At 40.1% G+C, this 21,772-nt stretch overlaps 1 protein-coding gene across 4 annotated transcripts in view; it reads left to right on the plus strand.

Moving 5' to 3' along the window:
• cacna2d4a (calcium channel, voltage-dependent, alpha 2/delta subunit 4a) overlaps nucleotides 1-21,772 on the plus strand; it is a 78,747-nt gene that overhangs the window by 672 nt on the left and 56,303 nt on the right. The window contains exons 1-28 of one of the 4 annotated variants that reach the window (XM_068586242.1): nucleotides 1-688; nucleotides 1,153-1,349; nucleotides 4,728-4,809; nucleotides 7,161-7,277; nucleotides 7,847-7,906; nucleotides 8,465-8,627; nucleotides 8,753-8,884; nucleotides 9,287-9,347; nucleotides 10,418-10,568; nucleotides 11,460-11,534; nucleotides 12,908-12,997; nucleotides 13,167-13,280; nucleotides 13,402-13,480; nucleotides 14,515-14,648; nucleotides 15,816-15,893; nucleotides 15,988-16,068; nucleotides 16,217-16,291; nucleotides 16,443-16,529; nucleotides 16,650-16,721; nucleotides 16,938-16,999; nucleotides 17,210-17,277; nucleotides 17,356-17,401; nucleotides 17,518-17,615; nucleotides 18,061-18,154; nucleotides 18,303-18,395; nucleotides 18,718-18,845; nucleotides 19,835-19,945; nucleotides 20,867-20,935. The exon at nucleotides 1-688 is cut by the window's left edge and continues 672 nt beyond it. In XM_068586242.1, the coding sequence (XP_068442343.1) occupies nucleotides 626-688; nucleotides 1,153-1,349; nucleotides 4,728-4,809; nucleotides 7,161-7,277; nucleotides 7,847-7,906; nucleotides 8,465-8,627; nucleotides 8,753-8,884; nucleotides 9,287-9,347; nucleotides 10,418-10,568; nucleotides 11,460-11,534; nucleotides 12,908-12,997; nucleotides 13,167-13,280; nucleotides 13,402-13,480; nucleotides 14,515-14,648; nucleotides 15,816-15,893; nucleotides 15,988-16,068; nucleotides 16,217-16,291; nucleotides 16,443-16,529; nucleotides 16,650-16,721; nucleotides 16,938-16,999; nucleotides 17,210-17,277; nucleotides 17,356-17,401; nucleotides 17,518-17,615; nucleotides 18,061-18,154; nucleotides 18,303-18,395; nucleotides 18,718-18,845; nucleotides 19,835-19,945; nucleotides 20,867-20,935 (2,680 nt within the window). In that variant the 5' untranslated portion in view covers nucleotides 1-625. The remainder of the gene's footprint in view (nucleotides 689-1,152; nucleotides 1,350-4,727; nucleotides 4,810-7,160; nucleotides 7,278-7,846; nucleotides 7,907-8,464; nucleotides 8,628-8,752; nucleotides 8,885-9,286; nucleotides 9,348-10,417; nucleotides 10,569-11,459; nucleotides 11,535-12,907; nucleotides 12,998-13,166; nucleotides 13,281-13,401; nucleotides 13,481-14,514; nucleotides 14,649-15,815; nucleotides 15,894-15,987; nucleotides 16,069-16,216; nucleotides 16,292-16,442; nucleotides 16,530-16,649; nucleotides 16,722-16,937; nucleotides 17,000-17,209; nucleotides 17,278-17,355; nucleotides 17,402-17,517; nucleotides 17,616-18,060; nucleotides 18,155-18,302; nucleotides 18,396-18,717; nucleotides 18,846-19,834; nucleotides 19,946-20,866; nucleotides 20,936-21,772) is intronic. The other 3 variants (XM_068586243.1, XM_068586244.1, XM_068586245.1) reach the window with 3 other exon arrangements.

Consider the following 21,772-nt stretch of genomic DNA (forward strand, 5'->3'; position numbering starts at 1 on the left):
AGACGTGACCTTTGACACTGGAGACAGGAGCTTTCTAGACTCTATAGTGCGCTGTGGGAACCAGCTGAGCTGACATCAAATCATCAACCAGACACTTTTTATTTGTCATCAGTCATATTTGAACTTTCTCTGCACACCCACATGTCTCAGAGGCAATGGTTTTAAAGCTTTGACCACATAATATAGTGAGTAATCGACAGTGACATTCCATCTATATTGATTTGTGGATGTATTTGAATCTTCCTGCACCTCACTTTTAGGCTCCAACTCGAGCTCCTTTTAAATTAGCATGCTGCGTTTCTGGACAGCACATGGGATTGTTTCAATCTTTTGGCTCACAGGAAGAGCGGCTCTCAAATCTTTCCGCTCACAGACTGTGGCTTCTCAGTATCTTTCTTCGAAGCCAAATTGAGCCTTAAATCTGTGACTGCTTTTAGGATGACATGCGTTGTCTGTCGTTGGATCTCTCAAGTGAGCTTTCTGGATCCTTTGCTTCTCCTTAATAGGCCTCGGGCGATCACAGAGTCTCCATGTGTCACTATGGATCCTTGTACATTTTAGGCTGCTCAGTTGCAACGTCTGCCTCTCTTCAAGCCTCGGGAGGGTTTCAAGATTTGACCTATGCATGAATGTGTTTGAGGAAATTGTGGATTGGATCTTTATATTTTGGGAACGATTACTTTACCAGGCAAGTTGACAAATAGTGTTGTTCTTTTATAGGTCCGAGCAAGTTGTGGATTTGATTTCATCTGTAAATTCTGAAGTGCTTGTGGCTTCGCGCTTGTGGTACAATATGATGACCACATTTAAAGCGGCTATCGTCAACAAGTCATATTAACAATGTATAACTATTAATGTATTGCTCATAGTGACAATCCCAGAGACTGATCACTCATCCAGTTCTGCTCAGCTGTATGGAGCTTTTAAGCTTCTTTTATAACAATTGTGGTTTAATAGGCTGCGACTTTACTGTTTTGATAGACTCCCACCACTCTCATTGTTGTCTTTTCAACAATATAGCTAAAAAAAAAACACTATACATCATTAACTATAAAGCAAACAACTTCCCTATTTTTGTGAGTGCACTGTGACCCAAGCACTTCTAATCTCACTTGCTCTGTCCTAATTTAATATTTGTTTTCTTGGAGCCAGCGTGCAACAATTGCTAGACTGATGCGGATCGCGGCAGCTGCAGGGATGAATCGCTGGATCTGGGGAAATGCTGGGAATGCCAGTAAATCGGACAGGAGTGGGCCGCGCAGAGGGAGGCTGATGCTGCTGCTGTGGATTATCCTCTACGGCTCGCTGTGCCTGATGGTCGAGGGCCAGATGAAGATCTCACCAGAAACGTGAGTACAGTTGCACGAGAGAACACTCACATTGGTGTTTCAGCCCCAGGAACGAAAGCATTTATGTCAGATTCAAGTCTGGATGTCTATATATATATATATATATATATATATATATATATATATATATATATATATATATATATATATATATATATATATATGACTGACTTCCCTTATCCATCCTTCTCACAAAAGTTGCTGAGATTGTATTTCCCAGTGGAGGCTACTGTGATTGCATCGTGACAACGAGACACAACGTGCTGTCATTTAGCGGTAAATACATGGAAGATGGCCTCGAACCTTGTTCTTTATTAAGACTTTACATCAACATTTGTACCAGCTCATTTCCCCCATGGACACCCGGTCAAGTCTACGTGTAGCGTTGTCCTTTTTTGAAGGCACACATGTTCTTTCTATTTTTGTTGATGACTCCACACAGATACATATGGGCCATATGGGCACCTGTGGGATGGGGTTATAGCTAACTGCCAAACTGTCCTACACTCGTCAGCTACAGCCAAGTATGTTGAAGATGACGTATGAATCGAGCTGTGCACAGACATTGATCAAATAAATAAATAAATGAAACTGAATAAAAAAATAAATAGCAATGGTATAATTATGAATTGTTAAACATCAGCCAATGTTAACATTAAGCTCACCAGTGTGCTTAAAGGTTGGTGAGGTAACATTGGGAAATAATGTTGCATCGATTTAATGATCTAACCTACAAACCCAGCTCACTCTTGCCAATTGTTTTCCAATCAAAGTAGCCAGCAACACGATCTCCAAAAGCTGCTTAATATAGCAAGAAATTCGCCAAGTCGGAAACACTGACATCACGTCCCTTCAGGGCTCCCGCCAAAGCCACTCCACCTAAATTATCATTATGAACGCAAACAATGAACATGGCCGTTGTTCGTACTCACAGCTGTCAATCATTTGTAAGAGGTAGAAGACAGGCAAGGAGCCTGTGGCTGATTGGACGGGTTTATTACAGTCCTGCAAACAGCCACTGATATTAGATTAAAAAAAAATAAATGTCAAAGCATTTGATGTATTGATTGCATTTAGACTATTTTTCTTTTCATAAAATACATTCCCCAGCTTCATTTTAAAGACACCCTCACATGTGTGGCTGTAAACGACAAAGACGGTTTCTAAACAAGAGGCTTGCAACAAATCATAATGCCTCATGCGTGTTATTTCCACACCAGCGTTCTCTTTGTAAGATAAGGTGTGAATTTCTCCCTCTTATTTCTGTCTTTTGGGAATGAAACGCTGCGTTTGTTCGTTCCACAAAAAACAGATGAAGCTCTTTTCCCTGAACAGCTTTCAAACCTTCTGCTGACTAAAAACACGAACAGATCGATACAGTGCTGTCAGTCCACGATAGCCTATTAACTGTGTGTGCGTGTGTGTGTGTGTGTGTGTGTGTGTGTGTGTGTGTGTGTGTGTGTGTGTGTGTGTGTGTGCGTGCGTGTGTGTGTTTGTGGCCCCTCAATGAGTGACATCACAGCTGTGTGTGTGTGTTTCGTTTAGTTTATTTACTTGATCCCCATTAGCTGACGCCTTAGTGTGTGTATGCGTGTGTGTGTGTGTGTGTGTGTGTGTGTGTGTGTGTGTGTGTGTGTGTGTGTTAAAGTGGAAGGGGTTGAGAGAGACAGAAACTCAGAGAAACACAGAAATACACAGCATGTTGTTAATTGCACTGAAAGGCCATGAAAGCAATGGTTGATTATCCAGTGTCAGCATATTTTGTGTACGTGTGAGTTCTGCCCTTCTCCGGCTCAGCCGGCATGTGCTGTCTCTAGGCCGGCTGGTGTGACAGGGGAGAATAAAGCTCCGGGGTCAGCGGAGTTCGGCAAGCCAGCGAAGGCCACTGAGCCCAAAACGCTTTACTCCGCTTGGGGAAGATTTGGCAGCAGGTCCCCTCTGGCTCTGGAAGTCAGCGGGATATGACCAGAGCATTTCAGGCCAAAAGGTTAAGTCTTTAGCCTCTGAGGGAACATCGCTCTGCAGACGAAGAAAACAGATAACTGTCAGAAAGACATCCGTAGCAATGACACATAAAAGCAACCATTAAGGAAATGAGCAAGTCATTTCTGACTGTGACAACCTCGAGAGAAATGCTTGTGGTTGAGATTTTGTCATTTTTTTCAAGTTTCATAGTGAGCAGTGGCTGCCTTTACCATAACCATATGAAGTTACTTGCTGTGCTGTATTTGGTCCGTGGTGAGGTTAAAACTCTGTCTTAATCTGACCGTGATTGGCCTCAGTGGTATTCGAGCTCACAGCATTGCTCTTTAACAGCATTCGGTCTCGGAGGCACGACCGGGTGCAGCAAACATTTCAACTACCTTGAAACTGTCACAGTGATCTGATTCATTCAAAGCGACTGTCAAGAGCGCTTTTCATATCTGAACAAATTAAATCAAATCGGATAACATTCACACTTTACATTTTTAATCCTCACGTTTTAGACTGAACTCATATTTCCAAATGAATCACATCAACAAGTCAAAACAATACTTGAAGTACTGAGGCTGGCAGGTTATAAATGTGGCAACCCTGCCTGCTAACCTGCAGCGGGCCGACTGGCTCCCCATAGGTTGAGCCATCTGTCACATCCTGTCTACTCTCTAACCGGTATTAGCTCTCCTTGGCTTCATTCGCATGAAGGATTTGTAGAATTACTTCATGTTATAGAGCACAGAGTAACCTCTTGACCTCGACGACTGTCAGCTTGTACTGTCACCTTAACGGTAATCTGTTTTAATCTGTTTTTGGCGAGCACCGTAAACCTCTTTCATAATTGACTGCATACTTTCAGGGTCACGCTCACTGCGGACCTTGTTTTATTCGGCTTATTCTTCGGGTGAGGAACCCGTGAAATGATTTTTAAAGAGGGTGATTTAGAAGCAGGCCTTATCTCTTTCTCTAATTAGCTTTTCTCAAAGCACTGTGTCACGTCGAGGAAAGTACTTTCCTGCTTCTTGCAGTGAAATAAGTTCAAATGGGATTTTGTGTTTCAGAGATAAAACCCAATTGCTAATGGAGTCAATTGTGACATTTGCTATTGTTTAGTTTGTTGCAATGCATTTTAAGTATTCATAATACCCAAAGTGACAAAGTCATAATTTTCTTGGGTAATCAACACGTTTATTCGCTAAAATGTCAGTTTTTCAATTGAGACGTCTTTCTAATAAACAACTCTTTTGGGCTGCCACGATGTGAAGAGTCCCTTTGACTGATTAGACCGTGTGGCCACGTTAATTAATGTGCTATACAAATAAACCTGCCATGCCTGTTTGTTTATTGCATTCTTTTCATAGATATTGATAAAAGGGTTGATTATCTGTGACTGATCATCAGGGTGCAGCAGTGGGCGGTGTCCTTTGGCAAAGAGATAGCTGTCCTGTCCACCAGATACTCTGGAGCTAAATTGCTACAAAAGGTAAGAAATGCACATTAAGAAACAGAGACACAAACACAGACACACACACAGTATTTGGCCAGACCAGAGAAATGTATAAAGGAGGTCATTTACAATTTGGCTGCTGGCATTTAGAAAATAAAGACAAGGACTTAAATACAGAGACGTAATGGTAAATAAAGACAGTTGGATATGGACCAGATGACATCATCAGATCAGATTGAGATGGGCGGGGTCTGTAGCTCCTCCCTCTCCCCTCTGCTCCATTGTCCAATGGGAGCAGGACTGACTGGCATACATTTGCTGAACAACATCTGTATATGGCCCAGAGACCAATGTCATGACACACTTAATTCAGAAGCACATAAATAAACTCACACAATGTTGACTTCAAAAAACATTATTGGGCTTTAATACGATATTCTGCAGCTCATTGAACTGAGTTAAATTCAACTTTTGTTCATATTTGTGTGACTTCCCTGAGAGACTGTAGAAGAAAGAGGTTATGCTTGTGTGTGCTTGTGAGTGTGTGCATGTGTGTGTGTGCGTCTGTCTTTAGTAATTAGGATGTACGGTCTTCCTCAGCATGCCACCCTGTAGAATACCTAGCAGGCCCACTCACCATCTGCCATCACACTGTGATACATGCTACTCCTGACCATCTCCCTCTACAGCATATATGTGTCTTTATTTGTGTTTCACCACTCGTCTTTCTGTTCTAAAGCACAAAACATCCCCCAATTTTTTGCTGCGCAAATAACCAGCTTCCACAGATTTCTCCCAAAACAAACACTGCAGTGGTGCGTTGTTTGTGCTTGTGCTGAAGACTGGATTAACCTCAGATAAAATCAATGTTTAGTTGGTCGAAACAATTTTACAGAGTGAGATCCACACAAGACTATTTTGATCCGCAGACAAAGGAGCAGTCAAGTGACGGCGGTGGAGTAGGAGCTGCATTTGTCACAGTAGTAGCAATAATACTAGTTGCTGTAGTAACTTACAGTATCAGTAATAGCAGTATGTGTTTATAACGTCTCCTAGTTGCACATGTCATCCTTTTATATAATCAGTGATGTGTAAAAAGTGCCTCGTGCATGAGTTTATATTTGGCAACAAGAAGCCATTAATCACCCACCTCTGTCTAATCGATGGCTTTCTCGTTATCTGTGGAACATTTAGTGACTCTGTCTGCTTGCTTGAGTAAACTCAATGAAGTAATGAGTGTTTGAGTTTATATTTTAAGGCAATACAGAAATTGTTGGAGCTTATTGTTATTGGAAAAGGGTTTTATTGGTTATTTGCAGAAGGCTGTAATAGAGCTCTTTATCATCCCCTATCTCATTCATATCTGTTTGTCTCTCTTATCTGTCTAATTCAGTCTGGTTCGTTATCCTCTGTAATGAAAATTGAAAAGCATCATATGCAAAAGGAAAAAATAGTAAAAAGCATACTTTGAATGACAAATAGGGCAAATAGTTTCCCCATTATTCTAAGTTTTTTTACGTCAACAAGCGACCAAAAGTTGTAACTTGCTCGTTAAAAGCATCTTTCCCATTTCCCCAGATTCCTTTCTTGGACTCTGGGAAGTAGGGATTTCCCATTAACAAGCCTATTGTCTCCGCAAATGTTGATAACATTGTTTAAGAAGGGTAATTATCTTCCTGTAAAAGAAAAAAAATCCAATGTCCATCTCCTGAAAAAAGAGTTTTACTGTAAATACGTCATCTTTCATCACGACTGATGCTTTTATCATCAGTGCCGGAAATTAACCTTTCAGTCCACAGGCAACAACAGCACAAAGTCCATTAAATTACATTTACGTAACTGCTTTAATTCAATAGCTCAGTGAACAAACCCACCAGCCACTAGCAGCCAGAATAATACATTAGAACATGCACAGATGTCAGTCAGGAGGCGCTGTGTGCGGTGGATGGTTTTCTTGTGCCGTCACTCTGTCATATTGCAGATTAGAGACGGGGTCTGGGGAGTGGATGAAGTCAGATCATCTGTACTGTGAATGTGTGGTGTGCGTGCGTGCGTGCGTGCGTGCGTGCGTGTGTGTGTGTGTGTGTGTGTGTGTGTGTATAATTATATAATACCAAGCTCACTTCCATGATTATCTGTGTCTCTGCCTGTATCTGTCGTTTTCCATTGTGTATTGACCAAGATAACGTACAAGACTTTTAAATGTAAAGATGCATCAGATTACATGACATTTGTGGATGTTAGTCAAATGGAAGCAATATTTTAATCATAATCCTTACTTTCTTTTGTTTTATTGTTTTAATGAGCTCACGTGACACTTTATCTCGAAGGATTCTCTGTAAATTCCCAATGTTATTAATAAGCCAACTGTGTCTGTGTTTTTAAAGAAATACAAGGATATCGAGGCAGTGGTGAAGATAGAAGAGGTGGACGGGGAGGAGCTCGTAAAAAAGTTTGCTGAGGAGATGGAGGAGATGCTCGGGAGGAAGATGAAGTCTGTGAAGGTAATACTGATGCGTTCTGTGATAACACACACTGGAGGGTAATCCTTTTTGTAATAAAAAGTATAGGTAGAGGTATAGTTTGTAAAAATGTGGATTGGATGATTGTTCTGCATAGGCAGAGTTTCTCCTGAGTAGAGTTCATAAGCACCTCTTTATTTTCCCACACAGATTACAGCCTGCAAGCCTGATTGTGTGTGTGTGTGTGTGTGTGTGTGTGTGTGTGTGTGTGCGTGTGTTTGTGTATATATTAGAGATTTACTATTTACTTGTTTTCTGAAGTATTACTTACACTATTAAATGTGGTACTTTATGAATGCAGAACTATGTACACTAAATGTGTATCTTTATACATCTACTCCAACTGATGACTAGCAGTCGTGCTTGAAACCTCACCGAGGTGTAAAAAAATAGGTGGACATTGGTGCGCTGCAGTGTGCGAGCTAATTATTTGTTTATTTCATGATCAGCCCACTTACGGCTCAGCACCTGCCCTCTTTGATTTGGATGTGCGTGCTTACTCTTACTTGTTTGCTCCGGGTGAATCCTTAACCTGGTGTGTTCCATCACAGAGGTTGGCAGAAGCAGCAGAGGATGCTGACCTTTACCACGAGTACAATGAAACACTAATGGTATGTGACAATACGTTTTGACATGTACTTTTGTGTACAATGCCTATACAATGTATATTTTTTAAATAGCTTTTATTCTGTCTGTATATATAATATTGTTATTCTTGTATGTTTTTATTACTGTTTATTGTTTCATTTTACTATGTGTCTTTTGTGTGCACTTTACCTGTCGGCTGCTGTAATCCTGCAATTTTCCCACAGCAGGACTAATAAAGGAATATCTTATCTTATCTTACGTATGCGTAGTCAAACACAGACAATTATCTAACCACTGATACTATTTATTATTTATTGGTACCCCTATTTGGTTGTATCTACAGTACTGTACTAATACCATCATAGCAATAACTATATTAAAGATGTCCTGCTTGTGGAACACATTTGTTTGTGTTGAACATAAGCATACAAGACCTTTAATCATAGCAATTATGCAAAGTTTACTGAGGTTTTCACAGATTGACCACAAACAAATACACTTCTGTAGAATCTTTGCACATATCTTTAACATATCATCATAACATAATCTATAATTGCCTCATCCTTTACTCTTCTACCTAGTTTGAATACTTTAACTCCATGCTGATCAACAAGGTGGATGAGGATGGGAATCCAATGTTGCTGGGAGGAGAATTTGCTCTGGAGAAGAATGAACACTTCAATAAACTGCCAGTCAACACACAACTGAGTAACATACAAGTCCCTACTAATGTTTACAACAGAGGTACATAAGTATGAACACACACACACACACACACACACACACGCACACACACGCAGCCTGCTCTTGTGATATACACCTGATTGGCAGTAGAGTATCAACATAATTTGTTCTCTCTCTCCCTGTAGATCCAGATATTCTGAACGGAGCCTATATGTCTGAGGCTCTGAATGACGTGTTCATCGATAACTTCCAGAAAGATCCAACTCTGACCTGGCAGTACTTTGGCAGTGCTGCAGGCTTCTTCAGGTTGTACCCAGGTACATACGCATGCTTCGCAAAGTGTCTTCGGTTGCGCGTTTCTCTTGTCTCGTCCCAGTGGTAAGACAACATGAACAGAGATGCAGATGAATGTTCAGCTCACGCAAGCCAAACAGTGAACTTACACAGCAACTGACGATGCAGGAAGCTGTCCGTCAAGCGTGATGACTCAGTCTCCGCTACAATGTACCTGCTGGTTCTTTCTATCCTGTGTGTTTGTGTGTGTGAGTAATTAGCGGAGGATTTGTGACACAGCTTGTTTTACTCATCCGCTACCTCATCCCTCATTATTTGACAATCTGTCATTATCCATCCGTGCATTCATTTGTCCGTCTCTCAACACAACCAGCAGTTGTGAGCGTCGGCCTTTGCTAAATCTCCATTTTTCTTTCTGTCTCCAGGGATCCAGTGGATTCCAGATGAAAATGGTGTCGTCACCTTTGATTGCAGAAACAGAAACTGGTAAGGACGTTTGTAGCTCTCTGTTTTGTTTGTTTGATCTGCTCAGACTCCAGTGATGGACCCTGATACACCTGAACCAGCAGCCATTGGGCAAGCGTTTGTGGCTAACGGTTACGGCCACAACAGGAACACATTTGGATCAACCTTTTGACCAGCAACATATACAAAGAATGCATGAGAGCTAGTTTATGAGGCAAAAAGGTTTTATTTATTAAAAAAATGCCATGAATTTACTACAAATGTGAGAGTCAGGAGGCCTGGATACTAAGAACAAAAGGAGGAAGAGTGTCTGCAGCAGCAACACTGGGCCATAAGACCCAGACCTCCATCCCTAAACTATCAAAACAGGAAACTAATTCCAAAGAAAGCCAATCAGACCTCCATCCTCAAAAGAAATGAACACAAAAACAAAGAGAAAAGGAAAACCACATGACTTGCGAAAGGCTGCCTCGTCTGGAAAAGACAAGCCAGCCTCTGTTAAATATGGGGGGCGGGGCCTCCCACTAATCATCAGCTCAGGATCACAGGGAGAGCACAAGAAGGGCACTACATCACATGTAGTTGCTTCAAACATCTGTGACTGGAGCAATGGGACGAGACGCGCTTAGACATCAGCACCCGTAGAGTCTAATGACCGCCCTGACAACAGGCCCGATTCGCAGCAGACGGTTTTACTCGTAATACCAGGAAGAGCACAGGTGTTACTAATTCAATTAACGATGGCTCCAGTGGAATCAAGTGGCTTCGTGGAAATGAGCCAACAGGCGTAACGCCGGGACTCTGACACCCGTCATTCATTTTGATAGTTACGCCTGTGCTCTCCATACTGGTACATGACAAATCGTCTTCCCTGTAAAAGATCCATCGAGTAGAATAACGGTTTGGACGAGAAGAGATTACTGTTTGGTAACAGCACATTAAGTTCCAGGAACTCAGACAGAACATAAAAGGATAAGGCTTAAACTCTGCCTGCCTGCCTGTAGATTACTGTTAAATAACAGTCTCTGAGTGTTATTTGGTTTGTGTTACAATAAAGATAACATCTTTCCTGCTTCTCTGTCACTTCCTAGGTATATCCAGGCCGCCACTTCTCCTAAAGATGTAGTAATTGTGGTGGACGTCAGTGGCAGCATGAAGGGACTCAGATTGACCATAGCCAAACACACCATCAATACAATCCTGGACACACTGGGGGAAAATGACTTTGTCAACATCATAGCTGTAAGTACACACACACACACACACACACACATGCAAAGTCTCACCAGTGGACGACAGTGTCTAATGAGCGTGACGTTGAGATTTACACCCAGATAAGCAAACGCTCATGTGCAGTGCAGAGACCAGGAACAATACACGGAAGTACACACACACATGCTAACAGGCACAAATACACACATCAAACATCAAATCAGCAGCAGGCATTTACTTTCAGAAACATCAAAGCCTCAAAATTAATTTTGTGTTCAGGTTTTTCAGGATTTTGGCTGCGTGCAGCGCTACAACTACAAATCGGTGTAATAAGCATGGTTTATCCTGGTATTACTGTGTGTGTAATCATATGCCTCCTGCAAATCCGCTGCCCTTAAGCTGTTTTTACACAGAATTTAAAGCTATACTCTTTCAATGAACTGACCATGCAGTAAAATGAGTGCTTGAGATTTATTTTATAATAAAAAGGATTTCATAAATCCAAATGTATGTAATTTAACTCGTGGTTAACCAGTGGTAATGTTCATATTTTAACATCAGATAAAATATAAAATACAAAATAACATGCTAATACGCACACATAGCTTTAAGGATGATAAACACCATTTATGAATTTCATCTGAGAAACAAACAAACAGTACAACTCTCGAAAGTAAAAAAGACATGCATATACATTCACAGTTAAATAGTCTCTGTGTCACAGAATCACACACGGACGGGAGGAAATATGTTTAATGTAGTTAAGGGATGTATTGTGATATTTAGGGATTGATTGAGGGATTGCTTTTAATGTAGTCAAACTTATTCATCACCTCTTCCAAGAGTCAATCATGTTGACTGTTAATGACGCAAATCACTGTTTGCTGTTTGTCGGGTAACATATTTGGTTTCTCTCTTCAGTACAGTGATTATGTTCGCTACGTTGAGCCCTGCTTCAAAGGAACACTAGTACAAGCTGATCTGGATAACAGAGAGGTAACACAAACACACACACACACACACACAGTTGCGACACAAACTAAACAGCTAATTGAGTCACTTAAACTCTCCAAACCTATTAATTGCTTTGTTATCTCACTTATCCTCTAAATACATTATGCTGTCTTCACGTCACAGATAAAACATTAGAGTGAATGTGGGTAACCTGTGTGTCAGAGGATTTAGTGATGAAACCCTCAGAAACAGTTTATGTTCATGTGGGTTTTAGGAATACATTTATTTCTTCCCCTCCTTCCTGATTCCTTCTTTGTCTTCATTCTCCATCTCCTCTTCATCATCTCCTTCACAAAGCCATGACATTTTTGTTCTTTTGCACTTTTAATCCTCAACATCTCATTCTCTCTCTTTTTGAATTCACAAAAGTAGACTTATAACAATATTAACATCTGATTGTTTCACTGCTGCTTTGTTTTCTCTCCACCCGTCACCTCTTCTTCATATACCAACACCTTCTCAGTCTGCCCAGTCTCTCTCTGTGTGAATGTACATTATGTGTTGAATGTATGCCCCACTTTCACTCCCCTCCACATTATAGCAGATCAGGTGAGGTCACGAGGACGCTGATGGTTTTAAGTAGGTCACATGACCTGTCAACAGGAGATTTGATTGGGTTAATGCCTCGAGGCAGGCTGTAACAGAATGGGCTTACAGATGTTGGCTGACACACATATGCATGAATTCATGTTGGTACACACACATTTACAGAACCACTGACTATTTATTGTGTTTAATCCCACATTCAGTCAAAATGAGTTTTCCCCTAATTTCCCCCATTGTGCCAATGTGTTTTTTAAGGTAGCTTTTATTATTTTCAAATGTTGGGCATTCATAACATTGATTGGGGAAAGAAATAGGATACCAGGGGCGCAAAAAAAAGCCCAAAAGCACATTTGGGTATCATTCACACTTTACAATAATAATCACAGCAATAAATTAAAGTTAGGGTATACAATCTCACGAAGGCTATCGCTATCCCCCCGGACTGCACAGTGGTGCCATCCACAACAATGTGGCTATTTATCACTCTGTGTGTGTGTGTGCGTGTGTGTGTGTGTGTGTGTGTGTGTGTGTGTGTGTGTGTGTGTGTGTGTGTGTGTGTGTGTGTGTGTGTGTGTGTGCATGCAAGTGTTGATTAATCCTTATTACTTCTCTGTGTTTTAGGGATTTTGCCATAATTAGTCAGTGTGCCAGTGAGCTAGGGATAATCCTTCCTCTGTACTATTTTACTCACTCTCTCATGATCTCTCGCTCTCTCCTTTTTTTCTAGTTGACCTGCATTTACCAAAAATGATAACATCCATGCCTCAGTGACAATTTCTGTGTTTATATGTTGTGTGTCTATTTCGCAGCATTTCAAGCTATTGGTTGATGAGCTTCATGTCAAAGGCGAGGGCAAAGTCAAAAATGCAATGAAAGAGTCTTTCAAGATCCTCAATGAGGTTTGTGCATCTTCCCAACAATCACAACAACTACTAGATCACAGCTTTACAGCACAAACAAATTCCAGTTAAATCCTTTGAGTTTCTATATCTGCACTGCACAATTCACGGGCCTGTAGTCCAACCTTCCAAGATCACATAAATTGTGTGTGTGTGTGTGTGTGTTTAGGCTGCAGCGCTGGGCCAGGGCAGCCTGTGTAACCAGGCCATCATGCTGATAACAGACGGAGCCATGGAGGACTTCCAGAGTGTTTTTGAAGAGTTCAACTGGCCGGAACGGCGGGTATGAAACACAAACACGCACACAAGAATAATCAACAGATCAACGACAAGCACCAATGTAATGCACTGTCAGCACACAAACACAAACCACTGACTCACGATTTACTTTATTGTCTTCCCAGGTTCGAGTTTTCACCTATCTGATCGGACGGGAGATGACATTTGCTGAAAATGTGAAATGGATTGCCTGCAACAACAAGGGTAAAATGAGGATCAAGCAATCAATAAACTGCTGTGTGACGTAAATTGCCCGGTTGAATCCATGGTTCTGACACCAAAAGTTTGGGTAATCTTAGCAACAGGGAATAGAGTACTATATTTGAAAAACACTTCAATGAATTGCTTAGTATGAGATAAAACAGTACCTCATGTTATAGGAGGTCTGTTGGCTTTCTGTGTTGTTCCCAGGTGGTGCTGTGTTGGACTGGGTATCAGGTGCTGCCCTCTTGTGAATTACACGGGGTCATGCAGCAGCTCAGACCTGAAAATAATCACCTTATCCTGCTTTGTGCACATCATTAATCTCTGACTAAATACCTGATTATCAACACAGATATACACTGTAAAGACGACCCTGGCCAAAAAATATCATATGTGCGCTTGTGACTGTGTGTAATAGGTAACAGGTGCACTCCCTTCTGTTGCGTACACTGGCAGTTGCCTCTGCCAACAACAAAATGTCTGTTTTAAATAGACATACTTCCTGTTACACTGCTGCAAAAGCCTACATACAGTTTTAGTTGAGTGAGCAGGTCTACTAAATAATATCCACAGCGACACTATTGTGGAGACATTACAAAAGGGGAAATAGGTTGCACACATTCATACCTGGCAGTGCTTCAGTAGCCTGTAGTCACTGAGCAGCTTCGCTGCAGGTATCCCATTGACGTCATTGTCTCCCAGTTGTAGAAATGCCATAAACCTTAGAGTAAGCCAAGCTTTAAAAAAAATGTCAAAAGCACATTTGTATTGATGGGAGATTCAAGTGTTTTTTTCATTTAATTAAAACAGCTTAATGTTTTGTTTTTTTTTAGAATAAAATATTTTCTGAAGTCGGATCAATTAGTTTGTTGCTCTAAATATAAAACCCAAAGGCCAGGAGCCGAAAGATAAAATAAAAAAATAATACAATTATATGGTGAATATTTTCTTTGCTAAAATGTAGGGATCCAAATTTTTCCATCTGAGGAATGTGATGTATTGTCTGTGTGTACATGTATTTGTGTGTCCTGCAGGCTACTACACACACGTCTCCACACTGGCTGACGTCCAGGAAAACGTTATGGAGTACCTGCATGTTCTCAGCCGACCGATGGTCATCAACCACGATCACGACATCATCTGGACTGAGGCCTACATGGACAGTGTGGTCAGTGTGCTTCTCCCTTGTGTTTGCTGGGCAACACACACTGTTATCTTACTTCAATGTTATCTGGCTTATGTAATCAAAAGGTCAGACTAATTTAGGGTAGCTGAGCCATTACTGTTGGCAATGATCCAATATACAGTTTCTAGTGCGAGGCAAAGTCAATCCCCATTTGGATGTCTCTCATGGGATAGTATTTAAAAAATATATCTATGGTAATTATTGGCGACAAATGGTCATTGCGAAGTTGTTGCATAGCAATTTCCGCATCAGTTTCTCTTTGGTGGTGTCATTTTTTCTACCATGGGACCTTAATTAATTGTGTGCAATAGTTAACGGCGAAAGACAAATCTCTTTGAAATGGGCCATTAATTACACATTTTTAAATGTTAAAGATCATTTGCAAATCAAGGAAGTCATCAGTTTTCTGTGAAACCTCTCAGGAAACTACATAAAAAATTCTACCTGCTCAAGCATAAATTAGTTTACATTTCCACAGATCCCCATCTACTTGCTTTTTTTTATGGTTTATAAGTCCCCAGTTATATCTGTTTCATCTGTGCCATATGTGTCGTATAGTGATTGCCATTTCATGCTTCTTGTTGTCTTTCCTCCATCTTCACCTTCAGTTACCAACTACAAAAGAGGTAATCATACATATAGTTTTAATGTAACCTTGCTCAACTTAGTTTTCTAGAAGTTATTCTTAATAAAATTAATAGAATACAGAATTTAGTATCTGTAATGTCTGGCTTAGCTTTGACAGTCAACAGCTAACAGTTTTTACCTGTGTCAGGTTATTAGTTTCTTAATGCTAGCTTAGCTTATCCTCTTGTTAGCAAGCCTAGTTTAGTCAATGCTTTTTAAAGTAGTTTTTCACCTAAACCTGGAGGACAAAATGCTGCTTTCACATTGCTATTTAGCGTTTTTACTTTTTATGTTGTACTACTTATTTTACTGGAGAATTTTGAGTGAACATTTTATTAGTTTCTCAGTGCTTTCCCTCCGTACGTTAGCTTAGTTGTGTCCTTTGGTTCAAACAGATTTAACCGCTAATGTTTCTGTTAATTTCTGCCTTTGGGCAACAATAATGAATCAAGCTCGTCAACAACAACAAGAACAAGGCAAAGTAATAAAATGTGGTTGTTCTTGTGTATTTGTGTACCACAGCTGTTCAACAGTCAGGCCCAAAGCCTGCTCCTCATGACCTCTGTTGCCATGCCTGTTTTCAGCAAGAAAAAAGAGACTGTAAGTATGAATTTTTAATAACTAAAAGACAATTAGCCTCAACAGATGTCACCGGAAATTGTGCATTTATGAACCACCTGTGTGTCTCCTTTAGTTGTCACATGGGATTCTGCTTGGAGTGGTAGGAACTGATGTGGCCTTGAAAGAATTAATGAGATTAGCTCCAAGATACAAGGTAAACTATCCACAACATATGTGTAGGATGAAATACTGTAGACACACTGTGGATACATTTTTCTGTGACATAGCAGTCATAATATCGTGTTAACTATTACATGTTAATGATCAGTGTTGTTGCTCTTTCTTTTTGCTTGTCTCTTCAGCTGGGTGTCCATGGTTATGCTTACCTCATCACCAACAACGGCTACATCTTATCTCACCCTGACCTACGACCTCTGGTACAGACAATTATCCTAATGTGAAGGAAATTAATACAGCTGAGAAACTACAGAAATTGTATAACCTTGCACAGATTTATTGCAATTGACCAAGCATGATAATATGGGATAGAAAGTATTTAGATGTTTTTTGTTTGTGTCTTTATTACAGTATAAAGAGGGGAAGGAGCTAAAGCCAAAACCCAACTACAACAGTGTTGATCTGGCAGAGGTGGAATGGGAAGACACCGAGGAGAAAGTAAGCACCACACATATTTCTGTCTTTTTAAATTCTCTGTTTCAGCTGTCCCATATATCTGTATGAGTTGTGTTGTTCATTCAGAAAAGTTGAAACAAGTATGCAATGTTTATCATTTAGCTGAGGACCGCCATGGTTAAAGGAGAAACCGGGACGCTGGCATTAGACGTGAGAGCGTCTTTAGACAAAGGAGTGAGTACATGTGTTCTTGTGAGTGTGTCTGTGTGTGGAGAGGAGCCTCTCTTTCATCATTTAGGGATCCATTTTCTTTTCTATCATTCAAGTTTTGTCCCCTTTAAGGTGACACGTTTTACTCTTGTTCTTGTCTTTTAAGTACCTGCTGTCTTTCCTATTCTCTGCGATCACTATTATTTGTATGCACTCTGTCCCTCTCTTTGTCTCTCACAGAAAAGAGTGATGTTCCTGAAGAATGATTACTTCTACACCGTCATCAACGAGACACCATTCAGGTTTGTCTGATTGTTTCGACAGGATTACTTAAAGTGTCAGGTTTTGAAATATCTGCAATATCCAGCAAAGCAACACCTGTCTACCCATACGAAATAATTAAAATAGCAATAATACTGCTGTTCTGTGGCAACAAATGTGTTTCGGAGGAAATAACAGTTATTATGAACATAATTAATTCTGCCAATAACAAATAACTTCTCTTCTCTCAGTCTGGGTATAGTGCTGACTAGAGGATATGGACAGTATATCTTCATTGGAAACGTCTCTGTTGAGGAGGGTAAGTCTTTCTCTTCGGTGTTAGTTTGTCTGTATTTGTGCTGATTTTCTTACTCTCTGTCATTTCTTTTTACTTCAGGTCTCCATGACTTACTGGCTCCAGACCTGACCATAGCTAGTGAATGGTGAGTAACATAACATAACTGCATAACAAGCAGAGCAAAGCTATTATGGTTTAAGTGGTTGTAACTCTTCATGACAATATGATTACAGTACATTTATGTCATGAACGTGCTTGTAGGACGTACTGTGAGACAGACATTGACCCGGCCCATCGTAAGCTGACCCAGTTACAGGCTGTGGTGCGATACCTCACTGGCAAAGAACCAGATCTGGAGTGTAAGTGAACACTTTAATTTCAGCACATCATTTTTTGATTTAGTACAAATGAAGCACACTTCGACTCTACAATTCAGAAGAGGAAATCACACACCCACACAGCATGAAGTAAACACTCAATCCATATTAGTTCCTTATCTTTTGAGAAATTAATCACATCAGGAATATTGTCCAAATGATGTTTGAGGTGTACAGTGTAATCATGAAAGTAAAAAAATGTTTATAAAAGCAAACAGTGGCTTTATAAAGTTAAAATCAAAATATGTGTCTGTACACAAACTGCAGGTTCAGGACCAATAACATTAGTATACACTCTGATTGTAATCTTCAAAACTGTTGGCCTCATCCAGTGCGAAATATTTATTTTCTGTCTTGTCTTCCTCAGTTTTGGCCTGAGCCCTTTGTATCATTAGTAATATCTCTTTTGTTTAATTTCTCTTAACAGGTGATGTGCAGTTATTGCAACAAACTTTATTTGATGCTGTGGTCACAGCTCCTATGGAAGCCTATTGGACCGCCCTCATGCTCAACGCTTCTGGGTGAATATGAACACACATGCACACATACATTTTGAATTAAGACACACACTTTTTACATGATCACTTACTCATATTTTACAAATATTTACCCCTCTATCTGCTCTACCTTTTTCTTTTTTTCATTTCTCACTCTCTTTCTCTCTTTCAGCATGGATGAGGGGGTAGAAACTGCATTCTTGGGGACCCGTTCCGGCCTGATGAGGTTCCAGAAATACGCTGGTATTGAGAAAAGAGTTGCCAAGTGAGTCAGAGAAACGACCATTTGGATCATTTCATATCATCACACCCAATGAGTTCACAACCAAAATCTTTAACACTGAGGCGGTATAGGTTGGAAATGTGTGTATGATAGTCAGTTAAAGATCTGAATTGCAGTTTAGATGTCGGTAAGATGAGAGTTCATCCTTTGGCGGTCCATAAAAGTGCAGCAGTTAATGAGTGCAAAATGATGCTCTATTCTTTTTATCCTATCCTTCTTTTCAATCTTCCATCTTTTCTTTTGTCATCATAATTAGTCAGCAGAGATTATGTTTTTCTTCAAGCTTATTTTTATCTCTCCCCAGGTCTTTCCTGACCTCCGTAGACAAGGAGAATATGTTCACATTGGACCATTTCCCAGTGTGGTACCGCAGAGCGTCCGACTACCCAGCTGGACAGTTTCTCTACTATATGCCCAGACAGGAGACTAAAGGTAGTGGAGATACTTTTATTGAGCAAACACGTACACACACTCACATACAAACACACACACATGGACCGACAACACACTTTCTGTGCTTTTTTTTTATTTCCAATTTTCTCCGCCAGGTTCAGCAGGTTGAGCCAAATATCCCTCAGTGACAGGCTCATGTATCTGGCCAGCAGGCTGCAAAACTCTGTGTTTACTTTGTTGTATATTCATGAAGTTTGTACCCAACACAGGTTTGGAAAGTTTGAAAAAAAGTAGCCCATCGACCATGAAGTGTTTAGTCTTGATGGCTGTTCTATGGTTTATCCTGTCGTTCATTTTTTTTAAAGGATAATCAAAGACAAATCCACAGCTACACTCATCATATTTACACTTAATACATTCTGTATATGTAGTCTAGAAATGAAAGTCACTAAAAAGAGAGTATTTTTAGCTTGACCTTTCTCTGCCTCTGCTTTTCATTTTCTTATTGAGCTCTGCTTGAATGAAATGCATTTTTAAAGTGCTTTTAAAAAACTGCGTTAGGTAGCAACAAAGGACAGGAGTTTAAATGTAATCTTTACTGAATAGTGCAGACTTAAATGTGGTTTTGTTCAAATATTCAGCAAGTATGAGGCTGGTAATGCTGCCCTTGCTCATGACAGAATACACTTACTGACTCACTCTAAGGTTCAAATTGAATGTAGTTTGTTGAGTTATTTTTAGGCTGATTATTATTTCACCTAGCATGAAAACATCTCGTACAGCAGCTACTATTCTCTTCATGATTCTACAGAAGATTTTCAATCTTGACGTTGCATTTAAATGATACTGTTAGCAGAAGATGTTCACACATTACAAAGTGTGAAGTTGCATTTGTAAGTCTCATTTTAATGAATGTTTCATCAGACATAATATATTGAAACATGTTATAACACCGCCGTCATTTTAAACCTTGGCTTTAAAAATTGTCTTGTTTTAGGTTGATGTTAGATATAGTTTGTTGTGTTTAGATACATTCAGGGACTATGAGCCTGATTATAGCGACACCTTGAGTGCAAAGGAGGTGGAGCTTGAAGCGGAGGAGGGAGGGAGAAAACGAATGAAGGCGGAAGAGGAGGAGGGTAGAGGAAATCTTTGACTTATACTTGGCATGCCTCCTCGTTTCATTCATCCTCGTTCTCTTCGTCCTCACCCCTAAATGAAAAGCATGGCAAATGCTGTGGTCTCGGTCTTTTTTTCTTTTTTTTGTTTTCTGTTTCTCTTTTTTTTCTTCTGTCTCTTTCCTTCTCCTCCCTCTCTTTTTCTCTTGAGGCATGGGCATGCAATTAAAGTATGGGAACCTCCTCTCCTCTCTCAGGAAATCGATACACTTTCTGGTACATTTTCATTTGGCCGAGTCGATAGCTTTCTGTCTTTGATGAATACTTTTTGTGATGTTTAAAAAAATATATATATTACCTCTGTCATTCTGTTACAACATAATGTTACAATATTCAATGGTTAAAAAAAACAACAACAAAGAATCCTATTTTAATCCAAATTGCAGAATGTCCAGACTTTAAGATTGCCATTAAGGCATTTTATATCAAATAAATATAAACAGAAATATTAGCTTTCGTACTTAAACCGTTAATCTGTCTGGATTCTGGCTTGCTGACAGTCGGCATCAGCCGGCATGACGGCTGTGAATAGACACACAGCAGATGAATGCATGACTTTATTAAATATTACCTACTGAGTCCAACTCGATCTGTCACTCACATATTTCCAAACACATTTCAACATATTTGTACTAACAATTCAGCTGTAACCATCACAGCAAGTGTTCACCGACGTACGAATGATATATTCATTACATGAGAAAATAGATATTTTTGGGGACACATTTCTTTTCAGATCCTGTGCATGCATATACTCGTGCACATGTTTGGAAGGAATTTGTATGCGTTGAGGATGTGCATGCATGCAGCCTTCTTTCCACATGGATGTATGTATTGATGACGTTCTATGAATCTTGCTAATTGCGTGTGTTGCTCCTCCAGCAGGAAGGATAGTCATCGCCACCACTGCTGTCACTGTAACGGTGGGAAAGAAAACTGCCATCGCAGGAGGTAGGATGACAATAGTTGTTTTCAATACACAATCTCTTTTTCTGTCTTTTACACACATTTTACGTCTCCTCTTTGCCACACATGCGCCTGCAATTTTCTCTCTTTCTGAACTTTCTTTTTCTCTTGCAAAGCGTCCTGTCCCTTCATGCTTGACACATCTTCTGCCTCTTCATTCGGAGCTCTTTCTCTCTTCAACCTGTCTGTGTTTTCTTTCCGTTTCACCTGGTAAAACTAGCTGCTGAGTGAGTGACAATCAATTTGCTGAGTGGATGTGGATTGCTTGTCGCATCACTTTCCAATCAGCATGTTGGTATTGATGAGCTGATTTGTCAGAGCCGTGCTTATTGGCTGTGCTGTTAAATGCAGTGATGGATGGTCATGGGCATGGTTTTGTTGTAACAGATAACAGACAGAGCGTGGCTTGTTTCATTTACACTTTGGTATTTACTCATGCTGTTATTGTGCTCCACTGGAAGTCGCTATAAATACGATAAGAAGGTCTTTTGAGAAGACAAGAGGATGTTGTGAGCTGTGTGAAACTTGTGAAGATCCACAACAGGATGAACATTTTACACAGATATTGTGATTAGAAACCCAGCTTGACCATTAGTGGATTTTTGAGGCCAATACTGGTATTAGTTCTTCAGAAATAACATTCATTTACAGTTTAACAATAGCTGTAACAATAAATATGTTCAATCATAATGTAACAACTATATTATTTCAAATAACAGAGATACATAAAAAAAGTAAATATACATTGACCCACAAAAATGCTGACGTTAAAACAGTCACATGAGAGAACAATCTTCCCACAATATCCATTTCAGATGTTCC

This window comes from Clinocottus analis, unplaced genomic scaffold (assembly GCF_023055335.1).
Source record: "Clinocottus analis isolate CAN_PGR_092001 unplaced genomic scaffold, fCliAna1.0.p SCAF_20, whole genome shotgun sequence".
In the NCBI taxonomy this organism is placed as follows: domain Eukaryota; kingdom Metazoa; phylum Chordata; class Actinopteri; order Perciformes; family Cottidae; genus Clinocottus; species Clinocottus analis.